General features: G+C 37.9%; 1 protein-coding gene across 1 annotated transcript; it reads left to right on the plus strand.

The window, feature by feature from the left end:
* Positions 1 to 463: 463 nt before the first annotated feature.
* On the plus strand, positions 464 to 13,937 carry rnf126 (ring finger protein 126). The gene is made up of 9 exons (XM_084118599.1): positions 464 to 618; positions 4,616 to 4,674; positions 4,924 to 4,981; positions 5,859 to 6,094; positions 6,542 to 6,610; positions 6,709 to 6,778; positions 6,949 to 7,042; positions 10,293 to 10,408; positions 12,169 to 13,937. Exons 1-9 carry the CDS (start codon positions 544 to 546, stop codon positions 12,319 to 12,321), a joined length of 930 nt encoding a protein of 309 aa, XP_083974725.1. The 5' UTR covers positions 464 to 543; the 3' UTR covers positions 12,322 to 13,937.
* The last annotated feature ends 1,229 nt before the right edge of the window (positions 13,938 to 15,166 follow it).

A 15,166-nucleotide genomic window follows, 5' to 3' on the forward strand; every position in this document is an offset into this window, starting at 1 on the left:
ATATTATTATAATAATAATATGAATTATTATTTATTATAACTTTATAATCTCGGTATATGATTAGATATAAATTAGTACAATATATTAGAACAGTTGGTTGCTGAAGAATCTTTTTATAATGGGTGAAAATAATGTCCACTAGGTGTCACTTTCAGCGTATGTATTGTATGTTGTGCAATAATATATATATATTTTTACCATTAAAATGCTGTTAAATAAATAAATAAATATTGTAATGATGTTCATGTCTAAAATAAGTGTAAAAAAACAACAAAAAATGTATATTTAAAATACATTATCTAAAAAAAAACTAAAGTGGCCTGTCCTATGGAATTTTTACTTTTCAGGTAAATTGATATTGTTTCAAGAATGTTTTCTTTTGTCCTGATTGTTTTTGCATCGAGTCACGCAAAGGCTCGCGCTGTGTGTATTTTCCCAAACGCGTTCCGTCGTCCGTACGCGTTCACACAGCATTGGCTCTTGCTCCGTCCGGGCTTCCATACTTCGCCTCGTTCTCGCTCTCAGTCGGTCGTGCAGCGAAGATGGCGGAAGCTCCCCCGCGGCCCTGCCGGTTCTTCTGTCACCGGTGTTCAGAAGAGATCAGCCCTCGGCTCCCGGTAAGACCCAGCGGACTCAACGAGCCTCTCGCGAAGGTTTTGACTCGGTGTGGATGGATGTAACGGATCGAACGGCCTCTTTTAAAAAGCGTTTTTCCGTGCTAGCTGTGCTAACGGCTAACTGGTTGCCAATAGCAACAATCAGGATTAAAATGAGGATTTGATTAAATTACGCTTTATTTGAGACATGAGAGTTTAATCAGACGAACTGTTTTCGCATCTGACCGGGCTCTCCGGGCTTTGCTGTGTGTGTAACCCGTCCTGTCAAACCAGCAAACCAGAAGCAGACTGGTTGTTGTGAAATGATGAGCTCGTTTACTTTTAATAACGAGTTTTAGAAAATAATGACATTGACGTGATGATCTTCGCTTGTCAGTTACTCTGGCTTGTGTCTCATATGTGGTAGCTATATCTATAGTTCATGTTGTTCACTTGTTCAAAACAGAGAAGTAGTTATGAAAGCTGCTGTTTTTTCAAAACCCAGGTTTTGGTGTCTGATCTGTGGTGTCATTAACTATTTTTAAAGTCTTTTCTGCTCACCATTTTTATTTGATTAAAAATACAGAAAAAACAGTAATATTGTGAAATATTATTGCAGTTTGAAATGAGGCTTTTCTATGTGAATATATTTTAAAATGTAATTTATTCCTGTGATGGAAAGCTGAATTTTCAGTCTTCAGCGTCACATGATCCTTCAGAAATCAGTATAATATGATGATGATTTATTATTAATGTTGGAAACATTTGTGCTGTTTAATATTTTTTTTATAACCTGTGATAGTTTATATGTGATAGACCTTTTTTTCAGGATTCATTGATTAATTAAAAAGTAAAAAAAAGAACAATTTGTTTAAAATATAAATCTTTTGTTACAATATACACCACCGTTTTCTTTCATTGATGATAAATCATCATATTAGAATGATTTCTGAAGGATCATGTGACACTGAAGACTGACAATTCAGCTTTCCATCACAGGAATAAATTACATTTTACTATATATTTTACATAGGAAACAGTTATTTAAATAGTAATAATATTTCACAACTATTTCTGTTTTTGCTGTAATCTTTAAAAAAAAATACATAAATGCAGGTTTGATGAGCATTCCAGACTTCTTTCAAAAACATTAAAAATGGTAATGTTTCCAAACTAATGTACATTAGGTGGCTTTAACGGAAAACTGGTGGTTATGAGAGACCAACTAGTTGGATTTTATTAACTAGGCCTAATTATTTTATGAAATCTTAATTATTATCTGTAATTGTTGGAAACAGATAGCTGGTTGTTGTGTGATCAGCTGGTTGTTGTGTTTTTAACTAGGTCTATTTATTGTACATATAAAGACTTATTTTCGATAAAAGGTTTAGCTGTGTCTCATGGTTGAAGTCGTTCAGTTGACAGAAGGCTGATTGCTTTGAGATCTGCTGGTTAGTTTAGTTAGCCTAACTATTCATAATCATGTTAAATATTTTGAGACAGATGATAACTAATGTGTAGTTGGCTTGTTTTTGTGTGTTAGGTTTCTGATCTTTGATTCCTATAGTTCGCTGTTTTATCGTGAGATCTATTGGTTTGTGCCATTAGCTAATAATCACAAATATTATGAGTTTGAACTTATGATTTTAATGGCACGTGTGATACTGAAGGCTTGTTGATATGAGTTCACTGGGTTAGTTTTACTGACTAATAACAATATCTGTTCAGTCCGTTGACTCGTGGTTGTAATGAGATCAGCTGATTCATTTTGTAATATATGAGTGGATTTAACGCGCTTTATGTGTTGATGAAGGTACATTTCTGCTGACACTCTTAATAAATGACACTAAAACTGTTGGAGAATGAGGATGTGATCTTTAAAAATGCCTTAACTCACTGTCCGCTTTACAATGAATGAGCCAGGACACATCAGGATTTAATTAGTCTGTTTCATACATAGAGCTGTCAGGAAATATGAGGCCGGAGATCTTTCCAAAATGATCTTCACGTGTCGCTCCTTGTGTGTGGTTTCATGGCAGAGAATGGATGGCGTCACAAAGCTCTTTTGCTTGTCTCTTCATCATTCTGTGCCGTTATTATCCTCCTGTTATTGTGCGGAGCCTCTAGAAAGAGCCCAAACTGGGCAGAACTGCAGTCACTGAGCTAAAGGTCAGGAGGTCATCGTATCTGCAGGGCTTTTCCCTATTGAGGGAATTCTGAAAAATTCATTTATGGTAATTTGTGAGAAAATGCAGCTCAGAGTACTATACATTTATTTGTACAGGAATCACATCATCAGGTGGGGGTGGGTGATCTCCATATCATGGTTTTATAACAAACAATCACGATCGTCCTACTTTTGAGATGTGCTATTGAGAATATCCAACAAGCTTATGAACCTGCACAGTATTGCATTAAATAATTATTAATCATCAGTACTGCATAGTTTAAATTTAAAACACTGCAGTATTCGCTGTATGAATTAAATATATTACATTGATTCTTATTAAAACTACTTAAGTTATTCAGTCAAGAGCAGTGAGTGATTTTGTCTTTGTCTTTTGTTTAACATTATTGAGATAGACCGAATGCACGGATCTAATATAATGACACGCATCCGATTTCTGTTTATTCACTTAATACATAATTGACTGTCTTTATGTAAATACTCACCAAGATGGACATTTTGACATATGTGACCCTGGATCACAAAACCAGTCACATGTCGCACGGGTATATCTGTGGCAATAGCCAACAATACATTGTATGGGTCAAAATTATCGATTTTTCTTTTATGCCAAAAATCATTAGGATATTAAGTAAAGTTCATGTTCCATGAAGATATTTTGAAAATTTCCGACCGTAAATATATAAAACATTTATTTTTGTGAGTGAATGCAGCACAATCGTGAACATAAATGCACAACTTTAAAGGAGATTTTCTCAATGTTTCGATTTTTTTGCATCTTCAGATTCCAGATTTTCAATAGTTGTATCTGCCAAATATTGTCCTATCCTAACAAACCATACATCAATGGAAAGCTTATTTATTCAGCTTTCAGATGATGTCTCAATATACGCGCACCTGAAACCCCAAGCACATGCTCATCCGTGTTTCTCTCCATCTCGCAGCGCACACAGAAAGCGTCTCTTTCACGGTTTAAGGCGCTTACAATAAAGCATGTCCTGCAGTAGACTGTATTTTACGAGTCACGTTGCTGTCATGATTTGACTGATTTGGATGTTAGTTTAGGCTAGAGTAATTTTCTTTTCTTTCTTTTTTTCTTTTTTTAAGTGACGGTTTTTATCAAAGTTATGACTATTTCTGCCCTCAACTGCCTCATCAAACTCTTATGTTAAAAAAGTTTGCTTGTCACAAAAACAAAAATCATACTCGTGTCTCTAAATACATCTATTTAAGGGCATGAGCATCATTTAGGCTACTTGTGTTCTCAATCACATTCATTAACCTGTCGTTTAAGGGTGGGCGATGTGACTAAAATATTATTTCACTAGCCTATATGAGTAATTTTATTTCACCATAGCAAGATCTCAATATAGTTCTTTTGCTGTCAATCTTCTACTAATCTAAAATGAGGAAGGACCGTTTTTAACAGCAGGGTATTGCGAACGCGATACATTTGTAGTGCAACACTACTTGATCTGTTAATAACTGTTAACTCTTAATGACTTGACGATTCCTCAGCATGTTGCTGTGTTGCTTGGAAATAATAAACGGCTCACAGACAGGTTAATATATGTATATTAGATAATTTTTTTAGCTTAATTTTAGTTTGGCTTTAGTAATTTTGTGTGCTGTCTTTTTTACCTTTAATACTTTTTTATTTAAGTTTTAGCTTATTCATTAATTGCTCTGATTGTTTATTGGGTTTTTTGGGTGTTTATTATCATTGCTTCTCTCACTATTTTCTAAAAGCATTATAATCTGCTTTAGGCCATATGTTTGAGTGATTTTACCCTGGCTGTGTGTAATACCAGCCTCTACTCTTTGTTGCAGGATTACATCTGTCCGCGGTGTGAGTCTGGCTTCATCGAGGAGTTGCCTGGAGAAGGAAGGTAAAGTAACTCAGCGTATACTTGCCTCACAGATACTGAGACATTTACATTATATTTTCAGAAAAAAAATATTTTCTAAAGGCAAATTCACACCAACAGACACTTGAGATCAGTGTGTTGGCGACTGTCGGCGCTTCTTGAAATCTGACGTTGTTCTGTATCTGTCAGTGCAGTTGTGAATTGGCCTTAATTCATTATTTTAATTCATTTTTCTTTGTCTCTTCTCTTGTTCTTTCTCTCTTTTTCCAGTGCAGAGAATGGGTCCACGTCTACAGCCTCTAATGATCAGAATCGCCCCTCGTTTGAGGTGAGCTGTCAGACTCTTCTCTCTCTTTAACAGCTTCGTCATTATTGAGCTGTACAGCAAGCCTTTCTCTTACCCATGCTTTTGGCAGAAATATGAACCAAACCAGTTTGCACACAGCAGTCAACATGTACGCATACATGTTGACTGCTGTGTGCAAACTGGTTTGGTTCATATGTCACATACAGCAAACATCTCCTCACTATCCGCTAGCTGCCTGTCCCCTGAACACACTGTAAAGAAACGTGGTCTCTGTAGACAGCACAGGCTCCACAAACGACAACAAAAACAAACTGGGCCAGCCTGGACCACGGAACATAACAAACTGTTCCAGCCAATAACCGACAAGAATGATTTGGGGGAGGGGGTTGGGGGGTTAGTGCACATGAAGGGGGGTGTGGAGGAGAGAGAAGCATGAAGAGGGAAGTTAGCTAGAGGAGAGATGTCCTAGACAACGACTAACGTTAGAATTATATTCTCTTGAATTTTGAAATGGCCGACACACGACCAAAGAGACGACGTTACGATTAACGCGTTCATGACTGTTTCAGGAAGCACGGAAGGGAGGGGGAGGGGACGGGATGAGGAGGAGGGAGGGTCGAGCTAGCCTCTGTTTTGTTTGACAATACTTACAACAAGAAGTGACGTCACCCAACATCGTTTAGAGCACCTTTAACTATGATGGTCAAAATTTGAAAATATGTTGCAAGCATGCAATTCGTAAATTTTTAAATAGTGTAGAATATTCTCCCAGGCCTCCAGTATTGCATTGAAAGACGCATTAGCTACATTAAGAAAACCGTGTGTGTGTGTGTGTGAAGCACATCATCCTCCACTGATATTAAACTGGTTGCTTAAAGCATTCCCTTTCACCCGTCAGAATGTGGACCAGCACTTGTTTACGTTCCCGCATGGATATGGGCAGTTTGCTCTGGGGATCTTCGATGAGGGCTTCGACTTCAGGGCAGGTTTGCCCGGGGAAGATAACCGTGACACAGAGAACCGCAGAGAACGGGAGATGGCCTCACGACAACGGTACATGTCGAGACAGCCACGGGGACGCCACGCTCCCCGGAGACAAGGGGTGCGGCATGAGGGTGTACCCACTTTAGAAGGGTGAGAGTTCAGCAGATGCCACTGTTACTCACATCTATTCAGCCTGGTTTGCATTTTGATTTTGCAAATGGGAATGTATTGAAGATCTGTTTAGGATTCCTGTTATAATAGAAAATAATACATTTCAAAGGGTTTAAAAATTGTGATTTCAAGGCCTGAGAAAAAAAACAATATAGTAAATATAACTTTTAATGTGTTTAATTATTAAATATAATTTTGCTCAGCTTTTTGTGAGCATAATTTCCTTTTTATTGTTTTTAAAATTGTTTTTTAAAATTGATGGGAATTAATTGTTCATAAGGTGTGGGGAGCTCGATCTATTTAATTTCGTGGTGTTACTGTGGTAATGATATATTACGGTCATTACTGTGTAGACTAATAACACAATCTCATTGTCAGCAGGCGTGAAATGAAATGTTTGTGTCACATTTTAAAATGTTTTGACAGAATCATTCAGCAATTAGTTAACGGAATTATCGCTCCGACAGCGATGCCAAACATGGCGATGGGACCATGGTGAGTCACTGATGACATTCTCTCTTTCTTTACATCATTTCTTCTCTGTGTATGACAATCTTCATCTGATCACTGCACTATAAACTGCTGTCTCACAGGGGAATGCTGCATTCTAACCCAATGGACTATGCATGGGGTGCCAACGGATTAGATGCCATCATAACACAGGTATTATCCCACATGCACACCATATAGTGGATGAGTAATATCATTATGGTAATCGCTGTAACTCTTTTTTTTCTTTATTTTACAACCACAATGAGTATGAAACACTTATCAGTGCATTATAAAACAGTGTGATCACATACTACATATTTGTCCCTGTTGTCGTTCTGTAGTTATTAAATCAGTTTGAAAATACGGGTCCCCCTCCGGCAGACAAAGAGAAGATTAAGAGTCTTCCTACAGTCCAGATAAACCAAGAGCACGTGGGTAAGAGGAACACATGAGCACATCATAGCATTTCCGTAACATCAGTTGATCTCTGTTGTCATTAGCTGCAGTGCTTCAGACTGGGTGAATTTCAGGACTTGTATGTTTTGTATGCTGACAGTGTGCTGTGCTTTAGCATTCTAGCGGAAACGGGTAGATTTCCCACATGGTCAAACGCTCTCTGAAGCATTGCATCTCTAAATTCATCCAGCATCGTCACTATAGCTGTCAAGACACAGTGTTGGTCTTCTGGAGGTCTTCAAGGGTTAGTTCACCCAAAAATGAAAATTCTGTCAGTAATTACTCTCCCTCATGTTGTTCCAAACCCCGTAAGACTTTCGTTCATCTTCGGAACACAAATTAAAGGCACACTGTGAAGGATTTGTGTTTTTGTCGTAAATACCCCTCCACCCCCCACCTCCCACCCTGTACACCGGTACCTGCATCGGGCATGGAATAGGCACAGATAGACTCCGAAGACATGATTATTGCAATTTATCATAATAGTTTGCAAATTGTACTCGTTTACACTATTTACAACCTCTACGTTAGGCTTATTTATGTCCTGATAATTATGTGAGATATTAAAAACTGTTCTCATGATAATCGCAAGAATCAACGTCAACAGCGTCGTCTGATATCCCTCAGGACTACGTGATAAATACACCTCACAACACCTGAGTTCAGCTGGCAAACTAGTTCGTGAGGCAAGCTATAAAACATAACCCAAAAAACACGTAAGAGAACGAGTGTTTGTTAGCAAGTCTGTTAACAGCTCTGATAATCGAAAGCTAGCTAGACATATGTGGAAATTATTGGACTGGTCTAATTATCAGCAATAAATGAATGAACAGCATATAAAAAAAACATACTACAAGCAAGCGCAACAACATACAACATAGAATGCAAACAAGTTTACAAATAAGAGATTTATTTACTGGCCACTTCATGCGTTTTCTCAGATCGGATTTCTGATTTATCAAAACAATTCCATTTACACCTGGTCACATAAATGTGTTTTTGCGAAACGGATTTAAATCCGATCTTCAGTTCTCGCGCTATATGCAGATTTAATGGAGTGCACGTCACCGAAAGCAACAGATATGAGCTGCATTTTATTGATCATCAGCTAAAATTTCAAAATCAAAGACCGCAATAAGAGAGAGCGGCAACAGCCCTGCAAGATCATTTAATTTCTTTACTTTTAATGATGATGATTGTGTGTTAAGCGTCTGCGACTTACTTTCACTTTGATTTGCGATAGTTTGCACGTTCTCTTGATGACTATGCTCAGTTGCTCATCTGCGGTGATGTGTGTTCCAGTAGCGTCGTCATATCTGTCTATAACATATAGCCTATAACACGCTCTCACACGTTTTTATTTTTAGCATTTTTGGGAGGAGTACAATTTACATATGTGGTTTCAACAACCAGATGCATTTACACTTGTCCAGTTTCGTCTGGAATGCGGCCCAGACCTCCTCCTGAAGTGGTTTGAGCGATCGGATTCAAATCCGTCTCAAATGCGTTTCGGAGGGCATTTACACCTGGTCTTTTCACAATCAGATAGCTATCTGATCTGAGAAAACGCATGAAGTGGCCAGGTGTAAACAGCCCCCATGACAAAAACATACACACGAAAGCCGAAAACAAACGCCTCTCAAACTGGTTGGCCTCTCACGTCCCAATTTGAGGAAGTGGTGGGGGAAGTGACGTATGCCGTAAAGCAGTCGAATTTTGTAGTTCTTTTTGTGCTCTGGTTACTACCTGAACCCCGAAGTTACGCAGTGCCAGTAAAAGTGATACAGACCCCGTCAGGCTATGGCAGACGTGTCATTCAACCTATTGTAAGTCGATGTACCATCACAAGGGTCTTGGAAATATATTATGAAGGTTGAAAAGTTTCACAGTGTGCCTTTAAGATATTTTTGATGAAATCTGAGAGTTGTCTCACTCCTCCATAGGCTTCTAGATTATTGAAACTTGCCGGCCCAATGTTTAAAATAGTCCAAGTGACTACAGTGGCTCAACCTTAAGTTTATCAAGTGACAAGAATACTTTTTGTGCGCAAAAAAACCTAAAATAACAACATTATTCAACTATTGATTTTCTTCTGTGTGGGGCTGTGAGTGAGTTCACGTAGTGTAACAGCGCATCACACACATGACCAGCATCGGCCAATAGTGAGCCTACGTTCTGACGTACAACCTAGAAGCACTGCATAAACTTTTGGTTGAGCCACTGTAGTCACTTGGACTATTTTAAACATTATCTTTACTAACTTTCTGGACCGGCAAGTTTCACTAACAGAGAAGCCTATGGAGGAGTGATCCAGCTCTCAGATTTCATCAAAAATATCTTAATTTGTGTTCTGAAGATGAACGAAAGTCTTACGGGGTTGGAACAACATGAGGGCGAGTAATTAATGACAGAGTTTTAATTTTTGGGTGAACGAACCCTTTAATGTTTATGTGAGCATTATGACAGTTTTGTGCAATAAGATATATATTAAATATTATTATAGATATTGTTCTTATTGGCCATGTAGCAGATTGTTTGTGCAATAACCTTATCAAATATATATAAATAAATAAATAAACATTTTTTTATATATATATATATATATATATATATATAGTCATTTTAAATTTACGTTATAAAAGATTTCTATTTTGAAAAAATGCTGTTCTTTTGAACTTTCTGTTCATCAAAGAATCCTAAAAAAAAAACGCACATGGTTTCCACAAAAATATGAAGCAGCACAAACTGTTTTCAATATTGATAATAATCAGAAATGTTTCTTGAGCAGCAAATCAGCATATTAGAATGATTTCTGAAGGATCATGAGACGCATAAAAACAGTTAGAAAACAGTTATTTTAAATTGCAATAATATTTCACAATATGAAGGTTTTTACTGTATGTTTTAATCAAATAAATGCCATCTTGGTGAGCGTAGGAGACTACTTTCAGAAACATTTAAAAATCTTACCAACCCCAAACTTTGGAAGTTGTTGGTAGTGTATTGAAAACAAATAGCACCTAAATAATAAGACAATAAATAATGCAGTTTATAATGCAGTGGATTAGTTCTCTAGTCATTCAGACAAGCCACAGACTAATCGCTTTGAAAATATATATCGTCTAATTTCAGTGCAGCCCGTTCAGACTCAGCATCAACACTGTGAATTATAGTGGATTGCGACATTGACACTTCCTGTTTCTGACGTGAGTGTGTTTGTGTGTTTCAGGTGCTGGTCTAGAGTGCCCTGTTTGTAAAGAAGACTACAGCGCCGGAGAGAACGTTAGACAGCTTCCCTGCAATCATCTCTTTCACAACGACTGTATAGTTCCCTGGCTCGAGCAGGTGGCGTTTCTCTTCACTGCACTTGTTCATCTACACTCAACATGTTTGCAACTTTTGACCTCATTTATTTGTTCGTTAATGAGAGATTCAGATAAAGTCTGTTTCAATTTGTTGCTTGTGACATTAATTTCATTAGTTTCATACAGGAAGTCCATCCTGTTATACAGCACCTTTGAACTTTGGAACTTTTTAAAATGAATATGCATGTGTTGCAATTAAAAAAGTACTTCTGTAAAATAATGTGCCAGGCTTTCAGAAATGTGCTCGTCAAACTCAGACATTTCAACTTATTATAACTTGATTACTAGACCATGAACAGGATGAAGTGAGGCATTGCTCTGCTCTGGATTGTCCGTTAGCGTACATGAAAGTGACAACCCGTTCAAATTTCATTTTCATATGTTTTTGTAATTTAAAAACATTTTTTTTTTACATTAGCCCCTTTCACACATACAGTCTTTAATGGTAAATTACCAGTTAGAGATCATGTGTGAACTGGACCTTTTCCAAAAATACCTGTAAATCACTTCTGGCAGTTTACAAATAAGGGAAGTTGTAACATTACTGGTATAAGAAAGAATGAAGAGTATGAGCACGTGTGAGTTCAGAATGCGCTGATGTAAGAAGTCTGCTTTGGGCCAATCATAAAGTTCCTATGGAGATGACACGATTACTCTGTTTACAGTAAGCTCAGCTGCGTTTTAATACGTTTCTATGTAAATATACATTAGATGGACATCTTTGACTGTTGCGGCACTTCTCTCGAAACCCAGCCTTTCTTTTCCATTCATCAGCGCTGCGGCTCTGCGGTTGCACAACTATTATCTGCGTCAAAAGCGCTTTCTGTTTGATCATCCCCTTATGCCTGTCACTCAGTCGTCAAAAATGTTGTCAGATTGAACGGATAATGAAACTGAAGCACTTCTCCTCATGCGGGCGAATTGAAGACATTAAAGATCATTTCGTATGACTGACATCACAGAATTTACAGGTATTTTAGTGCTGATGTGTGAATGGTTCTTGGTAAAAAGCCAGAACGCCATGGCTTGTGTCAGGGTTCCTCAAACTCGGTCCTGGAGGGCCACTGTCCTGCACAGTTTAGCTCCAACCCTGATCAAACACACCTAGCTGTGAGTTTCTAGTGATCCTGAAGACATTGATTAGCTTGCTCAGGTGTGTTTGATCAGGGTTGGAGCTGAACTCTGCAGGACAGTGGCCCTCCAGGACTGAGTTTGAGAATCCCTGGCTTATGTGAACAACATGTTTGTGTATTTACCAGTAGAGTCATTCTGGTCATTTTTCGGTCATTTCCTGCGATTGCGGAGTGAAGGGGGCTATTGTCAAGAAGAAAAAAAAACAGCTAAATTCATTATAAGTCATAAAATCTCCATTGCTGATGTTGTTTACTAATGTTTGTGCTGCTTACTTTTAGCAACTTTTAGTTTAATAATGTATCCAACATATGAAGAAATCTACTGTACCGATCAGTCTTTTTTTTATAATGTTTTTAAAGTATTTTCTGCTCACTAAGACTGCATTTATTTGATCAAAAATACCGTAATAATGTGAAATATGATTACAATTTAAAATAACTGTTTTCTGTTTAAATATAATTTAAAGTGTAATTTATTCCTGTGATCAAAGCTGAATTTTCCGCATCATTTCTCCAGTCTTCAGTGTCACATGATCCTTCAGAAATCATTCTATTATGCTGATTTTCAGTAGTGTTGAATTGCATATGCGCTCTCTCTGTTTCCCAGCATGACACGTGTCCGGTGTGCAGGAAGAGTTTGAGCGGGCAGAACACAGCCACGGATCCGCCCGGCCTATCAGGGATGAATTTCTCCCCCTCTTCCTCCTCCTCTTCCTCCTCCAGCTCTCCAAGCAATGAGAACTCCTCCAATAACTCGTAAGACCTCAGCCCACCTCCTGAACACATCGACACATCATCATCATCATCATCACCACCATCATCATCATCTCAGCCCCAGCGCCACACCCTGGACTGATCTAGAACTCGCTGGAACCAGGGGCCGGAGCCGATGAACCTGCTCATCACTAACACACGTTTTCCTGGCTGGAGACAGGTCAGAGAGCACGCCAAACCCCGAAGAGAAAAACACACTCTCATTTTGCTTCAGACAGCCTTTCGTTCCTGTGTTTTTTTTTTTTTTTTAACCGTTGAACTTGGGAGCGATGATTCCTCGAGGTTTGGGCGCACGCAGCGAGTGGACGGCAGCACCTGTCCCGCGCGACGTGCTTTTAATCAGCAGAACGCATGAGAAAAATGCTGAGAAAAAGAGAGAGGACGAACTGCACGATGACGGTGGCAGATCTGAAGACACACCGAGTTGAACTGCGTTTTTTAGAAGCAGACTTTGTATCTCTCGGGAGTTCAAATAAAACCTTTTGTTTTTTATCATTTGATTTTTATTTCACGGATAAAAGTGGCTAATATGTGAACGTGCGTATGGGTGAATCTCACAATACCGGTCAAGGTGACATTTCACCCTAAAACCAGAAGAAAAGAAATAAGAAATTCTAATATTTTAGAAAAAAATTTTTTTTGCACTTTTGCAAAGTGAAATTATTTTCATAACAATTAATCAAAGTGCAAAAACATTTCCGTAATGCCAAAAAATCTGATTCTCATTACTGTAGTGCCAAAAAAAGACATGGTATTTGTTGCACAGCCTATAATTTAGGATCATTTTTTTTTTTTATCGTAATCGCCATTGAGAATAATAATAACAACAAAAAGTAAAACATCTAACGGACTATGGTAATGAGAATTTGGGGTTTAATATATGCTTAATTCTCATTAAAAAAAAGAAGTAATTTTAAGAATACATTTTGCGGTTAAATTAAACCTGGACATGTTTTTGTGATTCATCCATATAGTCATGAAAAATAAAAATAGAAGTGCGTCATTGTGAAAAGCCAAGCGATCCGAGAGCGTCTGTGGCGGAGGAAAACACTGAGTGCTAGTATTTATTTGCACAGTATTTCTCGTTTTGTGGAGATTATTCGACCCCCTGAACAAAGTGTGAATATTTTTTGGGCAACATTTGATATGATTTTCTACATTTAGCATCAACCTTAAAGCTCATGAGGAAAAATAGATTTTCTCTTTTTCACCCTTGCATTTTTTTGGGCCTCTATCCAGACGGCACATGATGAAATCTCTCTCTCTCTCTCTCTCTCTCTCTCTCTCTCTCTCTCTCTCTCTCTCTCTCTCTTTCTTTCTCTCTTTCTTTCTCTCTCTCTTTCTCTCACTTTTTAAAAACAATATTTTTATCTCTCCTCACATTCAGTTGTCTTCTCTCGGTCTGCCACACATATTCAGTGACTTTCAGTTCACGGCAACTTTTTAAAAAAACTTATTTAAAGTTAAATGATTTGTTTTTGTAAATGATAATAAAGGAGAAGAACAAACGAACGAATGAATGAATGAATGTATCACTGCTGATGATGAAACGTTTCATAAAAGCTGTCATTGGTCTCTCCACAGATCACAAACACAAACTAACTCCAGAGTTTCTGTTGTTTATTCGGGTTTCTTTTGAACAGCACCACTGTCCTGCATGTGCTCGAGTGCGGGATGAAGGGATGAAGGGATTGGGTTTAGGAATGGAGGTATAAATTGGATTCAAATAAATCTTTAGTTTTTATGACCATTTTACACCCTCTCTGGGATCCTTAAGCAGGATTTATCTGTCATTCGATCTATCTATCTATCTATCTATCTATCTATCTATCTATCTATCTATCTATCTATCTATCGTTCCATCTGTCGTTCTATCTATCTGTCGTTCTATCTATCTGTCGTTCTATCTATCTATCTATCTATCTATCTATCTATCTATCTATCGTTCCATCTGTCGTTCTATCTATCTGTCGTTCTATCTATCTGTTGTTCTATCTATCTATCTATCTATCTATCTATCGTTCCATCTGTCGTTCTACCCATCTGTCGTTCTATCTATCTATCTATTTATCTATCTATCGTTCCATCTGTCGTTCCATCTATCTATCGTTCCATCTGTCGTTCTATCCATCTGTCGTTCTATCCATCTGTCGTTCTATCCATCTGTCGTTCCATCAATCTGTCGTTCTATCAATCTGTCGTTCTATCTATCTGTCGTTCTATCTATCTGTCGTTCTATCCATCTGTCGTTCTATCTATCTATCTATCTATCGTTCCATCTGTCGTTCTATCCATCTGTCGTTCCATCTGTCGTTCTATCAATCTATCGTTCCATCTGTCGTTCCATCAATCTGTCGTTCCATCTGTCGTTCTATCCATCTGTCGTTCTATCTATCTGTCGTTCTATCCATCTATCTATCTATCTATCTATCTATCTATCTATCCATCTGTCGTTCTATCTGTCGTTCTATCCATCTGTCGTTCTATCTGTCGTTCTATCTATCTATTTATCTATCTATCGTTCCATCTGTCGTTCTATCTATCTATCTATCTATCTATCGTTCCATCTGTCGTTCTATCCATCTGTCGTTCTATCCATCTATCTATTCATCTGTCGTTCTATCCATCTGTCGTTCTATCCATCTGTCGTTCCATCTGTCGTCCCATCTATCTATCGTTCCATCTGTCGTTCTATCCATCTGTCGTTCTATCTATCTATCTATTCATCTGTCGTTCTATCCATCTGTCGTTCTATCCATCTGTCGTTCCATCAATCTGTCGTTCCATCAATCTGTCGTTCCATCTGTCGTTCTATCAATCTGTCGTTCCAT

The sequence above is a fragment of the Abramis brama genome (genome assembly GCF_963993115.1).
Source record: "Abramis brama genome assembly, chromosome: 7".
Classification (NCBI taxonomy): Eukaryota; Metazoa; Chordata; class Actinopteri; order Cypriniformes; family Leuciscidae; genus Abramis; species Abramis brama.

Excerpts from the sequence above, each read along its gene's own strand:
- rnf126 (XM_084118599.1), top strand. The coding sequence starts at position 544 with ATGGCGGAAGCTCCCCCGCGGCCCTGCCGGTTCTTCTGTCACCGGTGT. Across the intron at positions 4,982-5,858 it reads AGAATCGCCCCTCGTTTGAG|AATGTGGACCAGCACTTGTT; the intron begins GTGAGCTGTCAG and ends TTCACCCGTCAG. Across the intron at positions 10,409-12,168 it reads TAGTTCCCTGGCTCGAGCAG|CATGACACGTGTCCGGTGTG; the intron begins GTGGCGTTTCTC and ends TCTGTTTCCCAG.